Source organism: Silurus aristotelis (assembly GCF_946808225.1).
Source record: "Silurus aristotelis genome assembly, chromosome: 6".
NCBI lineage: Eukaryota > Metazoa > Chordata > Actinopteri > Siluriformes > Siluridae > Silurus > Silurus aristotelis.
This window is the reverse complement of record NC_139579.1, coordinates 20,697,244-20,725,071: the sequence shown is the minus strand read 5'-3', so window position 1 is coordinate 20,725,071 and position 27,828 is coordinate 20,697,244. Positions and strand designations below refer to the sequence as shown.

General features: G+C 38.4%; 1 protein-coding gene across 4 annotated transcripts in view; it reads right to left on the bottom strand.

The window, feature by feature from the left end:
* Positions 1-27,828, bottom strand: part of npas3 (neuronal PAS domain protein 3) — a 231,625-nt gene that overhangs the window by 77,634 nt on the left and 126,163 nt on the right. For all 4 annotated transcript variants that reach the window (XM_083544123.1, XM_083544124.1, XM_083544126.1 and 1 more), the window contains one exon: positions 1,924-2,013. In XM_083544123.1, the coding sequence (XP_083400249.1) occupies positions 1,924-2,013 (90 nt within the window). The remainder of the gene's footprint in view (positions 1-1,923; positions 2,014-27,828) is intronic.

The window sequence follows — 27,828 nt, the reverse complement described above, 5'->3', positions numbered from 1 at the left end:
AAAATTTTCTCGTGGGTGCGATGCCCAAGACAGTATGTCTCTGGACAGACAGAGAGACAGAGACAGAGATGAGAGAGAGAGAGAGAGAGAGAGAGAGAGAGAGAGAGAGAGAGAGAGAGAGAGAGAGAGAGAGAGAGAGAGAAAAATTTCACAGGCCCGTCTATGAAAATATGTCTTTCCTTACATCACAAGGAAATGAAATTTCACTCTGAAGGAATTTTTTACTTTGTAAAAACATACGAATGAACACACACACACACACACACACACACACACACACACACACACACACACACACACACACACAAACACACACACACACAGGTGACAACCTCTTCCAATTTAACATTTTATTCTTTATCAAACAAATGTAGTTAACCAAAGGTTTTAAATCTCAGCAAGAAGCTGTGAAGTTTATCAGATATAATTGTGCCACTATCCAACACTACTGTCTCTCTGCTCCTGTAGACAGGAGAGGATACTTTATATCTACTATCAAAGACCTGAGGAAGGGCACGATTGAGAGATTAGCACTTCTTTACTGCTGCTGGAAACCTCAGTTTCTCTCTCTGCAAAAAAAAAGAAAAAAAAAAAACCCTTGGATCTGAAAGTCTGAACACCCGTATGATTGAGCAGCGGTGCTAAAAGGTCACGTTATCGACTGTGGCCCAATGTAATGGCTGGATGATGATTCAAGTCTTGAATGCCTAATAACGTTCATCATTAGCTCTTAAAATTTCAGGGCCAATGCATCAGTGGTAAAAAATATGAATGACCTTCTCTTCACCATGTGTGCTACAATATAGTATGCTGCTTTTGCATACACTATAAAAAAAAATACTGTAATTATATCCTTTTACCTGTCACCTGTTTTTGTAATGTTAAAGCCATTAACGCTTAAAGCCAGAAAACACACTATAACAACAATCACTTTTTGGATGAAGTTGCCTCTGTTTCAGGGGTGATAAGAAATGATCTGTTGTTTCATTAATATTCTGTAATCAAAGAATAAAAACACAGAGTGAATCTACCTTAAACAAATCAAAACCTAGTCAAATATAAAAGCTTAAACCACACTAATTAGCACTGAAAATAATTAACTAGGATGCACGCTTTTTTGCGCTCTAAAACAGATTAACAAGCTATAAAGTTACCAGCAATTAAGATGAGCAGAATCACTGGATCAGCTTAGCCATGTAAGATAATAAACTCTACTCCTACTAAAGACTTAACAAGCCCTTTATCAGCAGGCCAAGCTCCTGACTGCAGATAAAACCCACATTAAAGATAAGTACAACAAATTCCACAAACTTTGGGGACAACTAATCAATTATTTGATAAAAATCATCAATCAATTAATGCTGAATTAAATTAGAATTTGCTTTAGCCTACTTCAGCTGCAAATAACTCGATTTAATCTTTTTAATCTGGTAAAAAAGTAGGCTGTTTTAATTTAACCCATATGCACCACTTTCTTCAATAATTATTTTTTTTTTTTTGGATTTAACCAATGGCAATGTTAACAAACGAAAGATTTCAACGACTTCCTGTGGAATATTTAGACAGACAGCTAGAGTTCAATCAGCTGGCACTGAACTTATTTAATGACTAGAGGGTCTGAGCCAAAATTAGTTGAATCTCTCCAGTTCTCAACATGGAGCTAAACCAGACAGAGCCATGTGGAAACTCAAGGTCACTCAAACACACACCCTCCCAGTTACTTACATTATTCATTACTAGATTCTAGCCAATTTGGAGCAGACTGTAATATGCAACTTGCATTAGATTCTCTGCACAAAATGTAGCACCGAAGAGTGCAAATTAAACACTAGTCCAACTGACAGGCAAGGTGTTAAGCTACCACTAATTTGTCAGGATTGGCTTTCAGATGCATAAAAAGAGAAGACATTAACACACACTCACCTGTGAAAGGCCGAGGTATATGGACACGGTCTCTGAGATATACAAAAACCTCCCCTCCTTGTTTAGTGCAAATACGAATCCATCCAGGGACTGTGGAAAGAAAGAGAAATAAAGGAAAAGGAAGAAGAAGTGAGCGAGACAATACCCACAAAGGGCGTGTTTTTTTTCAACAGTAAAGATGCCTCAGAGTTTCTCCTGAAAACCACAATCAAGGCCTGATAGAGGGCACTAAACAAAAAAGTAACAACTGAATCATTGCAGAAACCAAAAATTGAACAAACCATGATGAATAAGAACTACAAGAAGCTGTCACTACAAGACGATGGATGCACGTTAATAACACAAGCTTTTCATTCACAGGATTGTGTAATGCTTTTCGGTTAACATGCATATAATTAGGCAGTTTGGACTATGAAAAGTCTTCTTCTGTGAAGATCACTGCTGGAGATTCAGAGACTAGGCATCCAACAGGCAACAATTAAGGTACTGAGGTCAGCTAGGTTAATTACATATTGTCCCCTACTGATTCAGATAATCTGCAGGGCCTGCTAAGCACAGGCATGAGGCAGCCAAGACAGAGAGAGATGGATAAGTAACAACAACAACAAAAAAGGCTTGCACACAAGAAAAGAAAGAACTGAAAAAACAAAGCATTGCACACAATGCCCCAGTCGATCTGATCACCTTTTTATGAAAATGAGGTTTACACAGATGGGGCAGAAGTACGTCTCTCTTTTTCTTTCTCGCTCTCGTTTATTTCCAGCTTTAAAAAGAGCAGCGGCAGCTGGCGAGAGGAGCGCGTGGTCTCTACCCGCCGATAAAACAGCAGAGCCCCGGGCTATTTACAGCACGCTGATATGCAGCTGACAACAGGAGCTCCCACAGCGCTCTGCCGGAGCCCGACAGCTTCCCCAAACACACATCTGCTAGCACCAGTGCTTAGCTTACACTTTACATTAGACTGCCTTAATGTTGCCGCTAACGCTCGGTATGACACTTCACAGTGCACAGCGTACATTTTTGTTCAATTCGGTACAATTTATATGAACTGTGTTTATGCTAGCAGTGGCACTTTTTCCACATTACATGGTATAATAAATTGCGCTTTGATTGTACATTATGTCTGTTCTAAAATAGTAATCAAACAGTATCTTCTGTGGAGCGTAAGAAAAGAAAATTAGCCTACACAGTATTAAGCTAACAGCATGATACACACCAGCTAACACTAACAAGAATACCAGTAAAGCTCATAGCAGATAATGTAATGCAGGGCTAGTCCATTTAACAAGTGTTAGCATGTGTAACATGCTTACGGTTGAGTGCCTTTGGAGATTAAGATAATACTTATTATTGATTGCAAGGTGAAATTAGAGAGTTTCAGCAGTTTATGTAAGACAAAGCACAAATATACAGAATTAAAGAAGAAGTGAATAACACTGATTATCTGTTTATCATGGCAGCTGTTAAAAGGTGAGGTATATTAGGCAGCAAGTGACCATCTCGATGACTGGTTCAGAGCATCTCCAAAACTGCAGCTCTTTTGGGATGTTCCCGGTCTGCAGTGGTTAGTATCTATCAAAAATGATCCAAGGAAGGAACAGTGGTAAACCGGGTTCATTGATGCACGTGGGGAGCGAAGACTGGCCCGTGTGGTCAAGCTTCTATAGACAAGCTTCTGTAGCTCAAATGAATAAAGTTCATACTGTTAATGCTCAACAGGCTAGGACAGTTATGGCAGTAAAAGGGGAACCAACACAATATTAGGTAGGTGGTCATATGCTTGATCGGTTTATGTGTGTGTGTATATGTGTGTATAGTGCAAAAGTGCATAACATGATGTAGTTATCTCAGGTAACACCTAATCCTATGACCGCTTTGAGTCTATCAGAATTCCCACATTTCATGTCGGTTGAAAGTACTTTGCTTCTGTTGGGACTGCTTCCTCCCCACACATCAGTGGAAGATCTTCTCAACCTTGTTACTGTGTAAAGTCAGATCTGGCACTGACACAATTCCTACGTCCCCACAGAACCAACCCTGCCAGTCGGAGAGGATTGCCAGCAGTGGCCTCCAGCCACTCTCCAATCATCTACTGGCTGCTCGTCTCTAAAAGTGCGGGGCAGCAGAGCCAGGTCTCTGGAGGAGTGCCTAGTCGCCTCAGTCAGCCTCCCTGCTGTGATAAACGGCCTCTGTTTACAGGCTAACCACTGGGTAAAATGCCCTATAAATCACCTGGCAGACAAACTTCTGGGGGAGAAATGTGTTACATTAGGATGGGCCTTTTATGTCATTTGTTTAAAACAGTCATGCCCCACGAACCGCCTTGTGCTCTCTCTCTCTCTCTCTCTCTCTCTCTCTCTCTCTCTCTCTCTCTCTCTCTCTCTCTCTCTCTCTCTCTCTCTGTCTGTCTGTCTGTCTGTCTGCAGAGCTGAAGTGGGGAGAAGAATATCCCGAATAAGCTGCAGTAGTTCTTTGGAGAGCTCAAAAGTGGCTGGGGACTGGATCCCAGGTGATGTGTCTGACCTTTGGTTCGAGGCTGAAAGCTGATTGAGGCTAGATTAAGTTAGGACAGATGGGTTGGTGATCGCCGGCAAACACTCACAGAACATAAGTGGAATTTTGCGAAGCAGGACCCCGTTGTGTTTTTAGACATATTCAGTTAAATCTCCTTAGGCATGGAATTTAATCTTTGGAGCTCTGATCTACAGCTGTCGCTGACAACGTTATATTGTATCTTATTCAAGGTTCAAAATTTAGAACAAGGACGTTAAAGTGGATCAATATTTTTCATCACTTGTGGTTTAATACTTGAGGCTGGGATGTAAAACAAATGAGACATACAAACACTACGATTTCAAGCAATATCACAATCCAGGCTTGGTGCCCTAGAGGAGCCAATGTAGCCTCAATCCAAATTACCTTGTGTTTTCATAATGGAGGGCAAATATGATAGGAATAGGATAGGAGGTGAAGGACATGTGCTGACAAACATCAATCTACTCCTGTTGCCCTGCACATAGCCATGCCACCATGTTGCTGCATTTATGCACCGGCCTTGCTGACCATTAACATTATCATAAATGATTAGGCCAAGAAAAAACGAGACTATAGAGAAAATGAAGGGTAGCCGAGGTCTGGAGCATGTCACATATTCAGGCAGAGCCAAGGTCCCCTCACTCCTCTGACCCTTCACCTACCCAACCCCTCAAAACAATCAGTGCAATCAAAACAAGCGGAGCTGATGAACTCCGCATGTGTCTATGTGAGAGGAGGATTGAGAGACGAAGAGAATCTCATTGTGCATGGATCTTATTATTAGCCACTCTCCTTTCTACAGACACACTCAAAAACACACCGACCCAAAAGAGAGACATACAGAATCCTCTTATTCAATATACAAATCACAGAAAATCACATAACAACCCTGAAATAAGCTAGCATTTGGCTATAGTGTAAGATCAGAGCATGTGTACTATGTGTATGTGTTTATAAAAGAGCGACATGTGGGCCGAGAAAAAAATTGGGTATTTTTCATTATAGAGAACCACACAGACCGAGTGAGGGAATGATTAGGGGCTTTAAAAGACATCTTATCAGGACTAGTCCATTGCCATGGGAGCTGGGAAGGAAAAAAAGACATATTTTTCACTCAAGTCAATTTTGAAACTGACAAGCCATGTAGAAATGTGCAAATATGGATGCAGAGTATTGATTTATTTATTGAGGGCCCTAGCTCAGGGAATGCTCAAATCACTCATCTTTCTCCATGTTGGGAGCTCCTTCGAATGAAAGCTTCATTATAACGTTTATTTTAGATGGAGCTTAACATTAGAGAAAAGATCTCAGCTCCTACTCAACATGACATATTTATTGGCCCACTTTATAGGCAGAGTGACCCGGTGCTGACATCTGTTATAAAAAGATACTGGACTATGTGTAAACGTGTGTGTGTTTGTTTGGGTTTAGTGTGAGGAGGTTGGGGGGTTTGGGTCGATGCTGAATAATAATACAACAGAGAATTTGAAAGCTAAGGAGATGATATGAAAGAGAATGGAGGCAATTATAGAAGAAAATTATTGGCATAGATGGTACTCCTGTTATTAGAGACAATTTATATTACAGTACACACAGACTGACATTGACTGCTAATATATTAAAATACTCTTTTTAAAGATTTTGCTGCTATAATTAAGAAGAAACATAAAACCCATACATTAAATGGCATGTTTAGTTGTGAACTACAGAAAGAAAAGTGAAAAGAAAATCTAAACAAACAGTGGGGGGACAAAACATCACTATTCACCATGAGTTGTTTGAAACTATTTAGTCAGCCACATTTCTCCCCAATATATAAACACAACGGAAAGCAACATGTCTAATTAGTGGATCATCAGAAATATCTGTAAAAACAAGCAAAACTGCTCAGACGGGTAATATATGAAATCTAAATTAGCATACTGTGGAGAGTGAGGAAAAGACAGTGGAAAAAATGTGATCAGCACGCTTGATGAGTAGAAAGTGAACACGAATTTCTCCCTGTCCATGCTGTGGAAAAGTTCCTTCGGGTGATGAGACAACAATATTGTTTCTACCTCCCTGGATTTAATTAAGTGATAACAGTCACCTTCGGGTGGTGGTACAAGACAATAATATCAGAGTTAAGAGAAAGTGCTGAGGCGACTGTGCTCTCCCTGTTATTAAGAGAGAGAGAGAGAGAGAGAGAGAGAGAGAGAGAGAGAGAGAGAGAGAGAGAGATAGGCTTACCTATTATACAAACTCCACCTTAGATTGAGTCAGGTTAGTTTCTGGAAATATATTTTTTAATCAGTTTGTGTGAGTGTGTGTGTGTGTGTGTGTGTGTGTGTGTGTGTGTGTGTGTGTGTGTGTGTGTGTGTGTGTAAAGGGGGCTGGTTTAAGAGGATTTAGTTTAACTCTAAGAGGATTAATTCTAATTTGAATGCTTATGTGTTTAAACACAGGCTTAATAAAATGATATGACATCCATACAAACAAATGAAAGGCCTGGCTTAGTCAGGAGGTGACTGCCAGCTAGGCGCTGACACTAAACCAACACTGAGGTTCAAATACATGTGCACTATGTACACACCCGTATATGCACACACAGCGAGTTCTTCATGTGGCACATTGCACTATTCTTCAGGACATGAGGTGGGGGAGCAGGGATGAAGGCAGATGGCTGAATAGAAAAAAAAATCAAAATAGAACCCGAAAAGAAAAGATTTGAGTGACCTTGAATGCTACTGAAGTACAGGCTAGATAGTGTAACGACAAAAGACACAATGTTTGCCAGGCCATTACGATGATTACAAAAAAAAAAAAAAAGTATAGCATTGGAAAGTCAACAAAAAAAACCCATCCCCTTCAAATGCAGGCTCAAGCTGCTCAATGGTATAATATTCATTTCTAAATGCTCGCCTATCCAGCATAGGCGAACACGAGTGGCTTATTGAAAGCAGTGTAGTATTGTAAGTCTAAGACCCTGCTATGAGAGACAGGATGTAAAAAGCGCTGAGGGTCAGTCTCCTTACAGCTCTCCAGTACCCGACTGAGACCCATCATCAAAAGGTTCCATTACAGCAGCAGGCTGCCATCATAATTACACCATAATCAGCTCGGCAGCGAGGGCCGGTGGAGTGGCCCGGGGCTCGCAAAGGTACGCTCAGGGTGTATGAATCACAGGGAGGTCAGAGTAACCAGACGGTGGCCTTCTCTTCAGCGCACTAAGGCCTGCACAGAGGGGTCTAGTGCTGGCTGAAGTGGCTATCGAATCATAGCGGTTTTGTAAAATGGATCCTCTTTTAATGATGAGCTCACACTATTGAACAATTTTTTTTCAAATGGTGCTGCTCAGCAGATCAGACTGTTTTATTACAACTTGATGTTTGATGTGCTTACTCATTTATAACAGTGCAAGGGCTTCACGGTACCAGATAAAAGCAGAGCGATGTCGGGATATTGAGGTTTGTTGATGAGGCCCAAGGCTTAGCTCCTAAAGTCCTACAGGCAATGAGGACCTTCAAGCTGCCAAGCATAATTGCCTTCTCTGCAGCTTTCAGCGTTCAGAAACAGACTCAAACAAGGACCACCCCCACCCACCCCCACACACACGCATACACAAACAAACCGCAGTGATGCATCTTAAGAAATCACATAGGGTCTGACCACCAAAGTCTAATTATGCTAATTGCTGCAATGCCCTTGCTTTATTTATGCATGGTGGCTAAGATAAATAAAAGGAAATTGCTTTGGATCTAACTGTATTCATTTCAGAATGCAAACTAGCTTGTGTTTGTTATGAGATTGCTGATCTGTTTACCCCTGAAATTTTGCAGGTAATTGCAATTTTGATTGTACATTTATTTTTTCCCAGTGACAGTCCCAGGACTGCATCCGTCTTCAGTTTGTATAATTAAATGCTTTGTAATATTTAAAGCACATCAAACGGAAGGAAGGCAGCACACGTTAGACTATTTCATTCAGCAGACTGAATAGCTCACTCAGGGGGATGGGGGATAAGCTTGCAGAATGGAGATGCTCGAGCTGAATGCGTTTCCAACTTCTGTGGTGTTGTTGAAGTAAATATTGAAATGTTGAGGAAGTGCCCCAGGGGATGGTTGGGGGGTTGGGGGTGGGGCATTGCTGCTGTGAAAGGAATAAAACATAAGGTGTGCAGAATAGTTTTCTTCTCGAAGCTTTCGCAGTCTTTACAATTAATCTCGATGTTTTATGCATCACGTACATTTGAAACATTGGGGGTGGGGGTCTGTAATAACAATAGTTTTGCAGCTAAATCTGCTCATAGAATAAATATTGTATTACTATTTGTCCAGCTAATAAATTGACCTACAAACTACTATTCATAAGTTTAGTGTGCTTGCTCTAAGCGTATACCAGGTGCACAGGACTGTTCAGCAAAACTTGATCACATTTGATGAGAAAGAGTAACGCAAATTACAAAGCCTACTAATAAACATTCCAAAAGATAGAATGTTTAAATGTGTATTTATCACAATATTACAATGTTCTGGTCTTGTGTTTCGGAAATTAAGACCTCAGGAGGTCCTCTGCAACAATTAGGCCATTTTTAAATATCTCTTTCCTTAATAAGGTCAAGACAGATTTACTTTATTAACTATACGATAAACTTTCCATATTTAGTAGAATAGTTAATAATATTTTTACAATTTAAGCAAATGCCAGGTACAGCTTGTTAAAGGTTATTATTTGCTATTTGTGTGTTAAATTCAATCATAATGTTATGCATGAGGATTAATAAATTGATACATTTTGTTTTTCATAAGCTTTGTCGAAGTACTTTTTTCATGATAAGTCTAAAATCTCTTTCTTTTACACTGAGAGAGATCAAGAGATATACCACACAGCTTTTACTTAAGTACTGAATATGTAAAAAGCTTACAAAAGAAGTATTTTAACAGAATTGAAATAAAAAATATGGGGTGAAAAACATTTTCTATAATATTCTCTATTATATTTGTTACAGTGAATAAAACTGTGATAATAAAAAAGTGCTATGTTAAACTTAGCTGTACATTTTATTACATGAAAATGGAACCGGTTCTAACCATTAGTGTTGTTGTTTCATTTAGTCATTAAGCACAAACAGCAAATAAACTAAAAGCTACTAAAAGAGCAAAGGTTTACTGTAAGACTGAAGAGGACTGGTGGTGGGGTGATGAATTCATTCATACTTATCTCATTAAATTTACAATCCAATGGCATTATTATTTAAACGGAAAAAACAAACAACAAAAAAAACAACAACAAAAAAAAAACAGAAAAGGGGAAGGGTCTTTTGTTGCTGCCACTGTTCCCCAGCAGACAGGTGTGTTGATTTATTTATTGTATTTGTGCATTCCTGTCTTACGTGGAGGAACAAATGTGCCGACCGCAGGAGAGTTCATTGACAGGCCCTTTGTATAGCACAGTAAAAAAAAATGAGCCACTTACTTACAGCCCATCCATAGGAAATCGGATGCAATGAGAATCAGAATGAAAGTGCTCCCAGTGCTGATGCCTCTACAGACAGAGGCTACAGCAGAGCACAGGGGAGGAAAATCAATAAAGGATAACTCCTTTTCTCTCGCACACAACTTAAGATTCAGCAAAAGTTTTGTCTGGGGAACTTCGCCCTGATACAGGGCAAGGAACCGAAACCGACATTAATCATTCCAGCGAGTGTGACGCTGCTTTAGTACAATAACTTGTCGCCGGAGCCGCTGGCCCACCTCGCTCCCGCGCATAAAGCATATCACTCAGTGTGCTCTTAAGGGCCAGATAAACAATCACCAGAGTCCCATATTCTGTTAAATCACTGTAGCCATTAGTCTGAAAGGAGAGAAGGGAACTGAGGAAGAAAAGGAATCGCAGCACCCTGGCGGGGCCCAGATGCTTATCAGCTGCCTGAAGAAGACATTCGCCTTTTGTCTGGATTGCCCTTGACACATCCTTAAGGGAGGGGAAGTCTTGAACTTGCCTTTGTTTTGAAGAACTCTCGGACCCTGGCAGTTTAATCCGGGGTTAAACACTGCGGGATCTCACGAGTATTTAAGCATTCCCTCTATCTTTGATATCCATCTCCTTTTATATATAAATATCTATTCAAAGGTCGTCCTGTGAGCGAGAGGGATAAGTGCACCATTGTGATCAGAATGCGGAGGCTCTGATCAGATGATAGCGCACACCAAAGCCTTCAGCGCTGTGGGAGAATACTCATACTTAACACAAATTCATCACAGCCCCATGTGCCTAAAATTAACATCAGCATTTCATTGCAAACATCACATTTTTCATTGTTGTTTTTTATTTATTTTTTTATTTTATGACCACCCCCCCTCCCCTAAAAAAACAAGTAAACATGTCTAAGAATATATTATGCCATGTGAATATCACCCCCAAAGCTCCCGTGGAAGTGCAGGCAGTAGAGTTAATGCAGTTTGGAAAGCATATGGGTATTTATAGACCGTGGTACCTCAGAGAACACGTTTAAGACCACAGTAACTGCACCCAAAGTTGCATAATGAGCTGATACGAGCCCCAGTAAATGCTGCCTGGTGTTCCCCACATGAGCCATAATACACAATACAAGAGGCATGAAGGCAGAACACACAAACGTGCAGTGTCTTATCATCAGCTGATGCTTATTTTAAGAAAATGTCTTCAGCTCCTGTTATAATCAATCTTAGTGACCGTAGTCCATGAAAGATTGTGTTTTGTCAGATTACGGAGTGTTTATAAAATGTATAAGTGGGGTGGCCAAAGCATTAGCTTGTTATCTAGCTCATTTAATATTTATTAGTATACAGCTAAAATAACAACTGCTCATTGACTCTCCTCATCAGCCGAAAGGCATTGAGGCTGACCTTGGAGCAAAGCTAACCCTTAACCAAACCCTAACCCTGAACCTGAAACCTAACCCTAGCTCTGAACCCTAAACCCTAAATTTAACGCTAATGCTAAACCCTGACCCCAGAATCCTTAAACTTGACCTTAGACACGAACCCTAATCCTGAAACCTCTAACTCTAAACTCATAATGCTCTAACTCTAAACTCATAACTCCAACCCCATAACCTAACCCTAGCCCTACATGGATTAGTTAGCATGTGGTTATGCTAGACAATTTTTTTAAGAATCAGAGTGAGAAAACAGAACAAAAAAGTGTCATCACAAAGGCATCATACACCTCCTCAACTAGCATAAGCATGCGGTCACCTCTGAGTAGAAAGCAGATAGTAAATAAAGACACTAGCAAGACTCATGATATATTTTATGTAACAGCAAATCTCATAGACAATCTTCTACATTCTATATTGCTATAAAAGAATAAAAATATACTTTGTGTTTATTAATGTATTAATTAGTCTGCCATATGTTATTACACTACATTAAGTATTTGATGGTGGTTTGCTACGTATTTAATAGTGAGAGACTAAATCTGTACTACTGTAATCATATATACATATGTACCCATGCCTTTCTTTCTTATTTTTGTATATATATATATATATATATATATATATATAATTATATATATATATATAATTATATATATATATATAATGGTATGCAAAACCATGATTCTACTAAACAGCTACTTCAATTAGCGTACAATATTCGGCAATCAAATATTTATTTATCAATCATTGGTGAATGATTCTTACCTTGAACACCCTTTTCCATAAAGAACTACTGTGTAGGCTCCAATCAGAGGCTGCATTTTTCTAACGTTTTTAATTAGACTACTTTATAGTTATACTTTACACCTTTATTATTACTTTATATTTGATTTTTATTTCAAAAATTATTCATATCCTTTTTTGGTTTCTATTTACATGTTAGAGAGTCATAATAAGCATTTCACTGCATGTCGAATGTTACAGATAATAATTAAATTTGATTACAACAAAAAAAAATGAAAAGGCAAATTTTTTGAAAACATTTAAACTTTGATCTGCCAAAAGGGTTTGCTAATGAATGTATGCTTTGTCCACCGTTTTACTTGTATGTAGAGTACGTATGAACAGTTTGCCATTTATTCTTATTAATAATTTGCTCAGTAATGAAAAGAACTGTTTTTGAAGGAGTTTGAAAATCTCTATCTAAGTGATAGCAGAGTCCCGTGAAAACCTGGCAGGGATAAGGAGAAGAGAAGCACATGCTCAGGCCTCTCTTGGGAAGAGTGTGCAAGCTCTGTGATAATGAGAGAATCTAGTGAGACACCTAAATTCGAAGGGAACTTGTTAACATCTGCATTACTCTGATATAAAGATTATTGCAGAGCCCAATTCGGAATTAGTATTCTTAAGAACACTGCTTATCTTTAACTCACGTTTTCCTTTTTTTTTTCACTTGTCAGACAAAGAGTGCAATAATGAATGTTAATAATATGTTCTTTCCTCTTTTGTTGCCTGCCACTTTCATTGTGTCCATATTTTCTTTATGCTTATTTGCATTTTTGGTGTGTGGAATATTATGGCTTTATAAGCTTTAAGATACTTAAATAAGTAGAGAAATCAATAAATTTGTGCATTTTTTGCAGTACTTCGAGATAAGATGAGATTTGGACACTACACCAAATGGCCATTTTTGATAGAAAAATAATAATTATGACTAAGTAGCTCACAGTTTTACAAATAAGTTTGTCAATACAAATGTGTTAAATGTAGGACGCAGGCCGTGATGTCAGAGGCTCCGAACCACCTGTCAAGGGCGTGGGCGACTCGTACTTATAACAAATGTAGTGACAGGCTAAGATCAAGGGCTGCACTGACATTCTCACTGCAAAGGTCAATGTATGGCGAGGCCGGCGATGAAGAAATGAGCACTCTGCCATCATTGCCAAGGCAAAAGGTCAGAAACAAGCTGATTGGTGATAGAACTATCAAATTAACCAATCAATACACGGCTGGGATAGGAGGAAGCAGGCCCTCAAGGGAGAGGAGACAGGCTGGACCAAATGCCAAGATGTCAATAGCTCTGTGCCGATACAGCCTGGAGGAGAGGGAGCCTCTCTCATAAACATTACATCGCACACACACACACACACACACACACACACACACACACACACACACACACACACACACAAACACACACACACACACACACACACACGCACACACACGCACACACACACACGGACACAAGTTCCTCCACATGCTTCACTTTATTTTGATGCAATTTGAAAGTGCATTCCAACACTAACTGCTAAAAGGGTGCTGAATATAATTATGCTACAATGGACATTGATAATTATGATGCATTGTAAGCCATACCATAAATCCTAAAATATGTTTTGAATATAAAGTCGTTTTTCACTGCGAAGGATCTATATTTTTTTTTTTGTGATGAGGATAAAACCTGAGTGGAAATCAACTCGTCCTGCGAGGTGTCGAGTGTGCGGCTGGACGTGGAGAACGGAGATGAGAAGACACACAAGGACGTAAGTAGGGCATGAGAATGAGTGTGCAGTCGGGCCGCTTCGCCAAAAGGGCTTGTAATCCTCTTCTACGTTTACAGCGGCGGCTCAATATCACTTCAATTCCCCTGTGAGTGACTGGCTGCTTTGTACCTATCTCCTGTGGAGACGACCTACTCACAGAGCAGCCTCTCTCCCTGTCCCTCTGCTCCCAAATACCAGTTCGCCTTTAGACCTCAGGGGCCATTGAGAGATGAGCTCGTCTGGGGATTAATTGAATTGTATTAGCCACGTCAGTCAAGCTGAAGTGCTGCCGTGCTCCAGGCCGCCGTGCTGGGACGCGCCGCAGCGGAGGGGGTTGGAGTCACCCATGTCATGCACACACACACACACACACACACACACACACACACACACACACACACACACACACACAGGGATATATCAAGGTGTGTGGAGATACCAGTGAAGGACAAGAACTGAGAAACAGTTTGATGAGCTTCTGCAAATGGGCAAACACATGAAGCATACTTTGGATCACCAAACGTCTCTGCTACCCACTATGCCTCTGTCTTTCTCTCTCTCTCTCTCTCTCTCTCTCTCTCTCTCTCTCTCTCTCTCTCTCTCTCTCTCTCTCTCTCTCTTGCCATGCCTTGCATCTTTCATATGATAATTAATCAGCAATTAATTCACCTCTTCCCATTACATGCATGGTAATCAGCAGGTCAGGGTAAATGATGCAGCGTTGGAACAAACATAAGACCAACACTTGACATTCACATGTCATACATGCGTGGCTGTGAAATCTGGAACAGCTGCTTCGGACTTGCGTTCGGTCACATTCCTGACCAGCAAATCAGCAACTGGCAGATGCGCGTCTTCCAAAAAATGCATGGTACTACATGGTGGAATGATTTTTCTTAATGAAACAATAACACTGAGCAGATTTTTGTTAATTTCCAGAAAAACAATAATAATAATAATAATAATAATAATAATAATAATAATAATAATAATTAATAAATAAATAACAGAATACATTGATTAACATATGTTACAATTAAAATTTTTTAGCTATTAAGATTTGCATTATACATGGAAAATAATTGACCAATCAAACTCACTGATACCCATAAAACCACAAGCATTAATAATAGTGAGCCTTGATCTATACTTTATTAAAACATAAAGTATTACAGCATACAAGACAGCATTTAAAAATATTCTACGGTATATGATTATAGAACGGATCACTACACTATTACTTTGTCCTGTTGAACATTTTAGTAATAATTAATAATAATAGTATACTATGATGTAGAAATATCATAATATATGTTTTTTTTTGATGGATAACTGCTTTTACATATTTATCCTGAAATGATTTGCAAACACATAACACATTTTGAAATCACAGACCACAACAATAAATTTAGCTATTTAAATCATTTGCGTGGTCTGTGTGTATGATTTGCTCCCCAGAGGTGGAGTGTGTAAATTTTCCATTTCTGCAGCCCTGTGAATTGAACTGCTAACAGTTCAAACTTCCACAGCAATTAAAGAGCAGCTCAAATGCTCAGCGGCTGCCTCTCTGCCTCAACCGGGACCGTGTCAATTTTTGGAGGTAATTAATGTTTCTTTCAAGCCTAATATTCATGCAATCGTTATTCTGTTGATGTGCTGGAGAAATGTAATACGTACATTTTCATCATGCAACTGATCCGATATCCGAAGGGAGACGCTTCAAAGCAAAGCGCCCCTGCATGTGTCTTGATATTTGTTAAAATGTGCTGTTTAAGAAAATCTGAAGGCAGTTTAGTACTTTCAACATGTTTCTCAATTAACAGTTGTATAAATTAGACTAGAAATTGTGTAAATCAGGGAAGTGAGATAAAAGAATTCTTAATGAGGAACTATGAGAATATTCATGAGATTCTCTGCAGTAATTTTGTTCTAAATGGCAATTTAGGTGTCTGTAATTTTTATGAGCTATTTATTTTATGCGAGAGCTACTGTGTTTACAAAAAAAAAAGAAAAAGAAAACCCACACTCAAAAAAACAAAGCCAAACAAAACAAAAAAATAACTAAAAAGTACAAACGGATCTGTAACACTCTTGTTGAAGGTTTTCACAAAAGTAAGCATTTATACTGTATAAACTATTAATTTTTCTCTTTTTTGAACAAAGAACATAGACCTGTGCAAAATGACTTACTTTCTTTAAATCAATTGTTCTGGAATGATAATAACCATAGTATCCAGAAAACTTGTAAAATAATTGAATTTGAAAAATAATCAGCTTTTTCCCTGCTGTCAGGAGAATTTAAAGAATATCTTTCTATCAGCAACAGAACCACAGCTGACTCTAAAAAAAGAGGAGTGAGTTCCTCTATGCAGATTAGTGGCTTTGATAGTAGGCAAGGCCTGAGAAAAAGACATTGAGAGGACAGCCAGTGTAGACAATCGATTATATCTAGAAAGCACCACGCTGTAATGCTGTATAATCCTATTCTTCTGATGCATGCTTTTATTTTCTTTTTCACATAGACATTGAAGAATCCAGGGTTTCTAATGTGATAGCACCAAGCTATGATGTCAAGCCCATGATGCAGAGAACAGACGATTATTCGCTATCGTTATATCACCGAACACATCATTGCCACGCCTTCTGTTGGAGCAGGATTACTGAAGTGCAGCTTTACTGAACGCCTTTAAAGTGGCTTTTCCCAGTTAGAACCAAGAGCAATCTTTTTCAGAGGAAGTGCCAGGTCTTGTATACACTGAGAAAATCCACACACACACACACACACACACACACACACACCCCAGACGAGTTTACAGAATGAAGACGGAAATAGCAGGCACTGTGCAACTGTCGATGTAGAGAATTTTCAATTCGTGCAATAGCTGTGTCAAACAAAAACAATAAATTGTGTGTACAGATTTTACTCACTTGTCTTTCTTTAAATATGTGTGCATATGCAAATAGCTCATTTTTTTTTTACAATTAAATTTATCATCACACATCACAGTCTGCACACATCCACAACACCGAACTGTATAAAAGGGTGAAAATAAATGCTGAGACAAGGAAGAAAAATGCAAAAAGCAAAAAGCAAAAAAAAAAAGATTCATTGTATATATAATACACAAAAAATAACACTATATAAATATAGTGTGATTATTGATCAAAATGCATTAAAAATGTACATATTAGGGCTGAAATTATACCTCGAATAACACAAGTAATTTGAATATATAAAAGCATTGAGGCAAATTGTTTGCCTCGATTCTTCATTTAGTCCACTTAACTCCACACAGAGCACTGTGTTACCCCACTGACCATTATTACTGACGCGCCACCTGCTAAACTCTGAAGCGCTCTGGACAGGTAACACAGAAGATGCTGCAGAATGAAAAACAGGTGAAGGGAAAACAAAAGGAAGGGGTAAGAAAATGATTCAGGCCGAAGAAAACAAAGTTCACCGTACAGTGTGTTTACCATTTTTAGAAAAAGGATTTACATTTTTATATTTTTGTTTGCATTTTAAAATAATATGGCAATTAAATGCACTAAATAGGTTTAGTTTTCATAGATAATCTTATATGCAATTTCAGCAATAAAAATTTACATTTTTCTAAAGTGGAAACAAATTACATGTTCATTTTAGGAGATCTGTTTTATTTTCTCTTGTATATTTAGTATTGCTCTTTAATAAAGTAAAAGTGCTCTTATTCGATTACTCGATTAATCGATGGAATACCTGATTACTAAACTAATCTATACGTATTGAGCATTTATAAATTAAATGATATAAAATAGATAGAATTGTTTGCTACATCAGAGTTCAGAGCTGTATTGCTGCTGTCATCCATCATGATTTTTTTTTTTTACAAAAAAAATAAAATAACAAACTGTCTAATGAATTGAGATTTATAGCATTTGGAATAACGTCACACTTGGACTTTTGGATCAGAAGGTTAAGTCAAATCCCAGCACCATCAAGTTGCCAAGGTATAAATGTGCTAAATGTGGTAAAAAGTTTCTCTGGATAAGGGCATCTGCCAAATGGCATAAATGTACAAATATGATAGTATGCAATTTAAGATATTAATGTATTGGAAGTAATTTGTTAAACTCTTTAAATAGATAATTCCTGAATCAAATCAATAGGCAACAGCCAAAAGCTTTCATAGTTTTTTTTTTACCTTAAGTTTATGTCAGTGTGTTGCTTAGGGGTCTCCAGGTCAAGGCATGGCACTTTGGACATGAGTAGTACAGACTGATTTCTACATTTCACATGTTCCTGAATGTACATCGGCGTTACACTATTTACACTCTATGCTAACATATCACCAAATGCTTTTACACCCGTATCATGTTGGCCGACTCAGCCCCGTTAATCAATCTTTTAATGCAATCCAGTTGGAATCCTCACCAGACTACTTTAACCTTTCTAAACTCAGGAAAAAAATATTCCTCCCATCACTGACACCAACCTATTCATCTGTGTTTGGGTGAAAGCACATCAATAAGCTCTAACGCTGAGTGTAATATATTGCTAGTGTTGGCAGGTCCTGCTAGGTTCTGGTTGGAAAATAATGTTACGAGACCATTTGTTTAAATTGTTTTTTAATTATTCACAACAATGTTACTAAGAATAGTAATATATATATATATATATATATATATATATATATATATATATATATATATATATATATATATATATATATATATATATATATATAAAATTGGTGGGCGTTGAAACACAATCAGAAGCACTGACCTACATACAACCTAAATTCTAATATTTGTTCCATAAAATTTTATTAATTTATTCACAGCAGTTTATTCTCTTCATTTCGTAGCATTTCTCTTGGCTGCACTGCTTCCAGTACGTGTACGTGGATGTTAGATTTTTTGTCCAATTAGATGTGCTGCCATGTCAATCTAATCTGCCCAGGGCCTGCAAAGTCTGTCCTGCTGGCCCTTCTATCATAGAGAATATTATGAATAGGTCTGTGCTAAACATCGTGAGAGGAGGTCGGCCAACCCCAAAGCTAGCTAGCTTGTCTCAGCTCGGGAAAAGGTTTGTTCGCCACTTCCAGACCAGTAAATATGAGTTGTACCACTGGCTTACAGCCTCTATGGAGCCGTGCAAATTATGAGTCTGCATCTCTGGTAAATAGGTTGGATTTTATAAAAAATTTTAATGGTTTTGTCATGTTATTAGACAAATATTGATTCTGAACTGTTCCGGATGATGTAGGTGGAACAGTTGTGGTTGAAGTGTAGAGGTTTGGAGATTTCTTAACTTGGTCTCTTGCTTTGGTAAAATGGTATTCACCCTTCATATGCAAAATGTCTCTCTCTCTCTCTCTGTAATGCCATGCGTTTATATTGCATTTTTGTATAGAATTGATACATAATTATATATTATTGCGACGTGATAGTAATATATATATATATATATATATATATATATATATATATATATATATATATATATATATATATATATATATATATATATATATATATAAGTGATATATATATATATAAGTGATATATATATATATATATATATATATATATATATATATATATATATATATATATATATATATATATATATATATATATATATACAGTGAGGAAAATAAGTATTTGAACACCCTGCTATTTTGCAAGTTCTCCCACTTAGAAATCATGGAGGGGTCTGAAATTGTCATCGTAGGTGCATGTCCACTGTGAGAGACATAATCTAAAAAAAAAAATCCAGAAATCACAATTTATGATTTTTTAACTATTTATTTGTATGATACAGCTGCAAATAAGTATTTGAACACCTGAGAAAGTCAATGTTAATATTTGGTACAGTAGCCTTTGTTTGCAATTACAGAGGTTAAACGTTTCCTGTAGTTTTTCACCAGGTTTGCACACACTGCAGGAGGGATTTTGGCCCACTCCTCCACACAGATCTTCTCTAGATCAGTCAGGTTTCTGGCCTGTCGCTGAGAAACACGGAGTTTGAGCTACCTCCAAAGATTCTCTATTGGGTTTAGGTCTGGAGACTGGCTAGGCCACGCCAGAACCTTGATATGCTTCTTACAGAGCCACTCCTTGGTTATCCTGGCTGTGTGCTTCGGGTCATTGTCATGTTGGAAGACCCAGCCTCGACCCATCTTCAATGCTCTAACTGAGGGAAGGAGGTTGTTCCCCAAAATCTCGCAATACATGGCCCCGGTCATCCTCTCCTTAATACAGTGCAGTCGCCCTGTCCCATGTGCAGAAAAACACCCCCAAAGCATGATGCTACCACCCCCATGCTTCACAGTAGGGATGGTGTTCTTGGGATGGTACTCATCATTCTTCTTCCTCCAAACACGTTTAGTGAAATTATGACCCAAAAGTTCTATTTTGGTCTCATCTGACCACATGACTTTCTTCCATGACTCCTCTGGATCATCCAAATGGTCATTGGCAAACTTAAGACGTGCCTGGACATGTGCTGGTTTAAGCAGGGGAACCTTCCGTACCATGCATGATTTCAAACCATGACGTCTTAGTGTATAACCAACAGTAACCTTGGAAACGGTGGTCCCAGCTCTTTTCAGGTCATTGACCAGCTCCTCCCGTGTAGTTCTGGGCTGATTTCTCACCTTTCTTAGGATCATTGCGACCCCACGATGTGAGATCTTGCATGGAGCCCCAGTCCGAGGGCGATTGACAGTCATGTTTAGCTTCTTCCATTTTCTAATGATTGCTCCAACAGTGGACCTTTTTTTCACCAAGCTGCTTGGCAATTTCCCCGTAGCCCTTTCCAGCCTTGTGGAGGGGTACAATTTTGTCTCTAGTGTCTTTGGACAGCTCTTTGGTCTTGGCCATGTTAGTAGTTGGATTCTTACTGATTGTATGGGGTGGACAGGTGTCTTTATGCAGCTAACGACCTCAAACAGGTGCATCTAATTTAGGATAATAAATGTAGTGGAGGTGGACATTTTAAAGGCAGACTAACAGGTCTTTGAGGGTCAGAATTCTAGCTGATAGACAAGTGTTCAAATACTTATTTGCAGCTGTATCATACAAATAAATAGTTAAAAAATCATATATTGTGATTTCTGGATTTTCTTTTTTAGATTATGTCTCTCACAGTGGACATGCACCTACGATGACAATTTCAGACCCCTCCATGATTTCTAAGTTGGAGAACTTGCAAAATAGCAGGGTGTTTAAATACTTATTTTCCTCACTGTATATATAAACAACAGCAGATCTACAATTTACAATTCTAAACAGAATGATAAAAATATAATGCAGGATTTGCATGGACATGGTCTTGATCCACATCACACCTTGACTTGTGTGTTTTAAAAAGCATCTGTTTAAAAGTACAGCTTCAGTTTGCTGGCGTGTTGATTCAAAGGAAGGCCAAAGCTTGTAGACATAGAGACAATAAAGAGCTTCATGCTTCCTGCCAGTAGAGGGCCCCTTGTCAACAGGCACAAAATCAGAAAGAAAACTGAATGTTGCAGCGAGTGCATCTCTGCACAAGAATCAAAAGGTGTGAGATTGTTCTGGAGCACGATTTCTTTATCTGCAGTGAATTTTAACACTAGATGTTATATTGATGAATAGGATATGATCATGTGATATTGACATTGAAATATATCTACTACAATACCATTTAGGATGATGGCATTTAGGATAATGAAAATGATCACTCCCAACTTAGTGGGGTTTTTTTTCTTCAACATTCAGGTACAGAACAAGCATATGCCTAAAATATGACGTTAATGCTATTTAATATCATAATGCATCAAGCTATTTTATTGGCCTACTTAACTTAACCTTTTATTACATTTTACTACAAAATCTAAACTGGCTCCAAACCTACTGTATGCGCGTCTGTGAAGTCGTCTGTTTATATGAGGATGTGTTGTTTATAGGTGTCGATGCCAAGACTTGGCTTTCTACCTGTGTGCTGCTAAAGGAAAATAGTCAACATCCAAAAGGTTTTGTGATACACGCAGATTTACTGTTATTTCAAAGTTCGTTACTTTCCTACACAACCTGTAGTGTGCTATTCCTCTTACACTGCAGAACGTTTTTATAGAATACAATTTGTTTTTTAAAAGAATGATGGCACATTTTTTTATACTTTTATATATTGCTGTGGAACAAAGCGGTTCTTGTAAACACTTATGTTAAAAAGTTCCTTCGCGATTGTCTTGTTTCCTCTCTCTGTGGAAGACAAAAAATTTGCAGCTCTTCATACAACAAAATCTCAGACCTTCTGTTTTGTACTTTCTGTGCCATAACATTTAAAACGTATCTCTTATCTCTGATGTATGCCATATCTGTGACTGTTACAGTCAGAGATAACTAGACACTGGAAACTCCTTCTGAAACTGCTAGTTGAACATCCCTATACAAAAAAGTGACCACCAGTCAAGCCATTTAGCTGCTCCTCAAGCAATTAGAACATAAGCACATTGATATAAACCTTGCCTTTGGTTAGAGAAATGCTGTTACCGAAAATGAATCAAGAAATTAGCTTTAGACTTGTGTATTGTACAGCATGAAAATATGATACTAATACTGCAAATATCAGTATTATTGTGATTAAAACGCATAAAAAAAACAAACTGAAGCTGCCAGTGTGACCGGGATATCTTGATGGTGTGAGTAAGAGACGATTTGAGGGCCATGTTACCATGCCTATGAAGAGTACAAGTGCTTCCCCAGACAGAGTGCTTTAATGCACTAAAACCATAGTGCAGATGTACACACAGTATACTCGGTGTCTGTAGCCATTTTCTTCACCTTCACTTTCCCACACTGCAGCTCCAACCTCCACCTCAGATCTTTCACACTCTTCATGAATCTTTAACGATACCCATCTGCACACACGCCGTGACTCGTACACATACACACTCTTTTCTGAATGTCCAACAAGCTCCATATGTTTCTCGTTTCGACCTCTGAGAAGGAAGGAGCACGCTCAAGATGCTGTTAGGGTTAAGGGCGGTGGCTCTCGGTGTGTGTGCGTGCATACACATGTGCGTTCTCTGTGTGTATGCAGGTCACATGAGGGAGCTATAAAGAACATCCGTGTACAGTTAGGACCTCTCTTTCACTGAGGTCTTCCAGATATTATGATTCCGAGGCGGCAAGTTGCATTTGTCTTCATTTTGTCTGACTGTCGTCATGCGTTATTATTAGCGGCTGTCAGAGCACAGGGAGGGGGTGGGAGTTAAGGGGCTGTACTCGGATACACGCTTTCTCTCACTCTCGCTCTCTCGCACACACACACAAATAAACACTGAACAAGGCAGAGGGATAGAATCTTCGCAGCTTTTTATCCCAGATGCCCCCTTCAGATATACATCCAAGTCTCACTGATGAAGGTCAATGAGCTCTTGTGCTATGATGACGATGCGTGATCAAAAGTGCTCACTCCCAAAAGCCATCAATTTTTTATGGCCTGAATGGAATACATCCTGCTCCTGACTCACTGAGGCGATTGAGACTAACACCCTCGTGCACCACAGTCATGGAATATTAACTTGCATCATTCTCTCGCTCTGTGTAACGCATGCTCCTGCCTGTGGGGTTACTTATGTAGGCAGGCACAGGATAAATAATAACCACACGGCTAAGACACATGATCCCAGAGAGCTGCATAAACTACCCTGATGCCAGAGAGCTGCATAAAACACCCTGATTCCAGAGAACTACATAGAGCACCATGATTACAGGCAGCTGCAGAGAACCCCATGATTCTAGCGAGCAGGTACAGGTGTTACATAAGGAAAGCTAGTGACCCTGTGCCTTCAGTAAACGCAACACAGTAATCATGGCAGCTGAAAGGGAACTAAGACGCATGCTGTATGCGAGTGAAGACAACCGGTGAGACTTATTGGAGGAGTAGAACTCTAACTGGAATTCATATTATTGCAATTTTTAACAAATATGTTCTTATTGCATGATCTATTTATTACAAATTAAAAGGATATGTTTTTTCATTTATTAGTTTTTTGATTTTTTATTATAAAAATATATAATATAATATAATATAATATAATATAATATAATATAATATAATATAATATAATATAATATAGTGTATATATAAGGTATTCATATACACCCACAGCTAATATCAAATGAAAGGAAAAGCCTATGGTTCTGTAATGCTTTGTGACCGCTTGTCCCCTTAGAAATTATTCTGACTGATCACATGAGGAAACATTTTCTATCTTCTAGGATAACAATCCTTACATCCACAGGGCACGGTGCTCACAGAATAATACGACCAGGTTTTTTTTTACGACATCCACAGTCACGAGATCTAAACTCAACTCTAATTTATCTACAGGAGATTCAGGGATCAATGTGTTTCACTGCCATCGTCAAAACACCAACAGAAAACGACCTTTTGGAAATCTCATTGCTTAATATTAAGACTTTTTCATTTGCCATGTGAGGGAGAATGAAATGTGAAATACATGCTGTAAAATTGCTTTTAAAAATATATATGTTTTTTTTTTTATCAATTTAAAAATGCTATTTGAGCAAACTAAAAAATCTAAATTAAATCAATATTTGGTGTGACCACCCTCTGGCTTCAAACCAGCATCCGTTCATTCTATTGAACACTTTGTACATTTGCACAAAGTCAGGGTTTTTGTAGGATCAGAGTCAGGTGTATGAGTAACCAGTTATACCAAGCAGGTGCTTATGACCAATTTCATATGTAGGTTGAAACACTTAAATAAACTTAAACAGCTGTCTAGGAGGCTTAAAACTGGGTAAGAAACAGCCAAACTCTCCTACTAAAGTGATGTTGTGGTCATACACCATGGCAAGACCGAGCACAGCAACAAGAAACAAGGTCGTTATACTGCATCAGCAAGGTCTCCCACAGGCAAAGATTTCAAAGCAGATTGAGGTTTCAGATTGAGGATGTGTTGTTCAAGCTATTTTGAAAAAGCACAAAGAAATGGGCAATGCTGAAGACTGTAGACACAGTGGTCGGCCAAGGAGGCTTAATGCAGCAGATGAAAGACACACCATGCTTACTTCCCTTCAACATCAGTAGATGTTCAGCAGTGCCTTCAGCAAAGAACTGGCAGAAACTTGTGAGGCCTGGTAAAGTATACTTTAGAAGAATTGCAGTCAAAAGCCATAATATTCAGCTATACGATGCAACTCAACTATTCTGGAATACATATGAACTGGTGTGCAGAAAATTAATAGTTAGGTGAGTCAAATGTGAAATATTTGGCTGTAGAAAGAGGCCAGTTGTTCACCAAAGGGTTGGAGAGCGGTACAATAATGAATATCTGCAGGCAACAGTGAAGCATGGTGGAGGTTCCTTGCAAGTTTGAGGCTGCATTCTTGCAAACAGATTTGAAGATTTGGTGGTGTCCTCAATGCTGAGAATTTCAGCTTCATAATTCATCATGCAGGATGATCAGGGAGGCATTTTATTGCTCTAATTTTATTTTGCAACAGGACAACAACCCCAAACATACAAACAATGTCATTGAGAACAATCTTCAGCTTTAAGAAGGATAAGGAGTCCTGGAAGTAATAGTTTTGGCCCCCACAGAGCCTTGATCTCAACATCCTCAAGTCTGTTTGCGATTACATGAAGAGACTGAAGGACTTGAGGTAGCCTACAGAAGGCCTGTGGTTAGTTCTCCAAGATGTTTGGAACAACCTACCTGCCAAGTTCCTTTAAAAACTTTGTGCAAGTGTACCTTAAAGAATTTATGATGTTTTATAGACAAAGCGGGATCAAGCTTGATTTGAATTAGATATAATGAATAAATCCACATTAAATATTTCAAACTGTTTGGTAAAAAACAGACAGTTAGTAATAGTTAATTATATCTAATGACTAAATAAAAATTTTCATGAGTCATTCAAGCCCTAAGATCTATATAAATTAGTTGTGTTACACAGCTGCTTTGGGGATAAGACTCAATTGACAAAAAAATGTCTCAATTTGAAGTGTGTGGAATGAGTGTTAAATGGCCATTTGGTTCAAAAATATCAAACCTGTCCTTCAGTTTAACCGTCTTAACTGCTCTCATAAATATCAACTGGTTCCTAATGTTAAAATGATGAGTCCCCAGTGTTAAAATGGATGTTGAGTGCCAGTGGAAAAAAGCATCAAGAGTCCATTTCACCTGCTATCGAATGGTGTGGAAGTCTTTAACATAGTTAAAGTTGAGTGCAGCGTCTTTCCCAAACCAACAGGGCTTCGCATCTCAGCTCCAACACTACAGAGCTACTTACTCTTTACAACTCCTGGCTGACAAATTCAGCCTGCAATAAAACAGCACGCAGGGGGAAAAGAAAAAAACAACAAAAAAAAAAAAACACACGCCTGTGCGAGTCTCAACGACGCCATGACAAACAGTTTGGAAGCCAGATGCTATCTGCCTGATGCTTGACAGTGCACAGATGCAGCTTGCTTTTCCCTGCCCCTGTTTTCATTCGCTCTATTTCTCGCTCATTTTCTTCATTGATGGATCAGCAGAGTGACCTGGGAGCTGGTAAAACACATGAATCCACTGAGTATTTGCATTTTTACAGCGCACATGCTTTTTATTGCATAATACACACAGCAGCTTGACTATAACTCACATGTATGAAGTATTACAGCTACATATTACAGTGGCTGATTTAACTATTCCAACATAACAGTGTTTCTCGAACAATCTTCTGAAATGTTCAGAAGAAAGAATTAAAAAATCAGATATACACTATGCAGTTTTATAAGCCTGCAGAGCTCACAGTCAGACATAATGACATTTAACCAGACATAGACACAGTCTGATAATCAATATGCATTTAACAGAAGGGTCAAGGTACTTCTCTTAGCGTTCATGAACCTGCTTTCACGCATACAGTAGATAATCTCCTCTTTTTCTTCATTCTCTTTTCTCCCAGCCAACACTCGCATACTGCACTTATACATTTATAACACTTTATTAGGAAAACATTTGCTCTGGAAAATAGGCCCATACTTTATTACAGAACTATCTGTGCATGTTAGTGAGTTGATGCAATAAAGCAGACCTCAGCCGGTGTCGCTGTCGTCCAATAAATATGTCATTCTCATAAGAAACCGTGTGAACTCTGTATACAAGTGTTTTATTGACAATGTTTTTATGTGGCACACTGAAAATTAATCTTCTGTACAAAGTGATATTGTGTTTGGAAACTTTGTTTGACAGCAGGATCTGGAAATAAAAATTAAAAAAAAACATTGAAATAAAGTGAGTGAGTGAGTGAGTGAGTGAGTGAGTGAGTGAGTGAGTGAGTTAAAAAAACCTTCTTTACCGTGAAGCCACTTATTAATCCACATATTCACAAGTTATAATGAAATTATTCAATGGGATCAAATTCCTTTGGCGAGACACAATGAGAAACAGAGAAGTGAGAGGATTAATTTCCATAGTCGGATTTGTGCTCACTATTTGAAGACTAAGGGTTTACATTTCTCCCCCTCCTTCCACGTCATTAGGAAGTCAGGAGCAGAATTGACACACAGTTTTCTTCACAGCCGATTTAAGACTCGATCGGTCCATGTCTCAGTTCACGCTGGAATTTTGCAGTTCCATATACTGTTTCCAATGGTTTTCACTCGCACCAATAAAGTTTTCACTCGCAGTAATAAAGATCATTTAATAACAATATAATTAAAGAACTGTCAGGAAAGCCATAAAAGTAACTCAACGCTAGGCAAGCAGCTAGTCTTGATGACTTCTGAAAATATAAAAGTATAAAAGCCAACAAGGTGTTCCTACATGATGATATCAAATTTGGAACCCTGATCTAGCACTATATCTAGCATGCAGAATATAAATCATGCCGTTTTTCCTGTTTCTTTTTAAAGGCATTTGGGAAACATAATGACAATAGGAG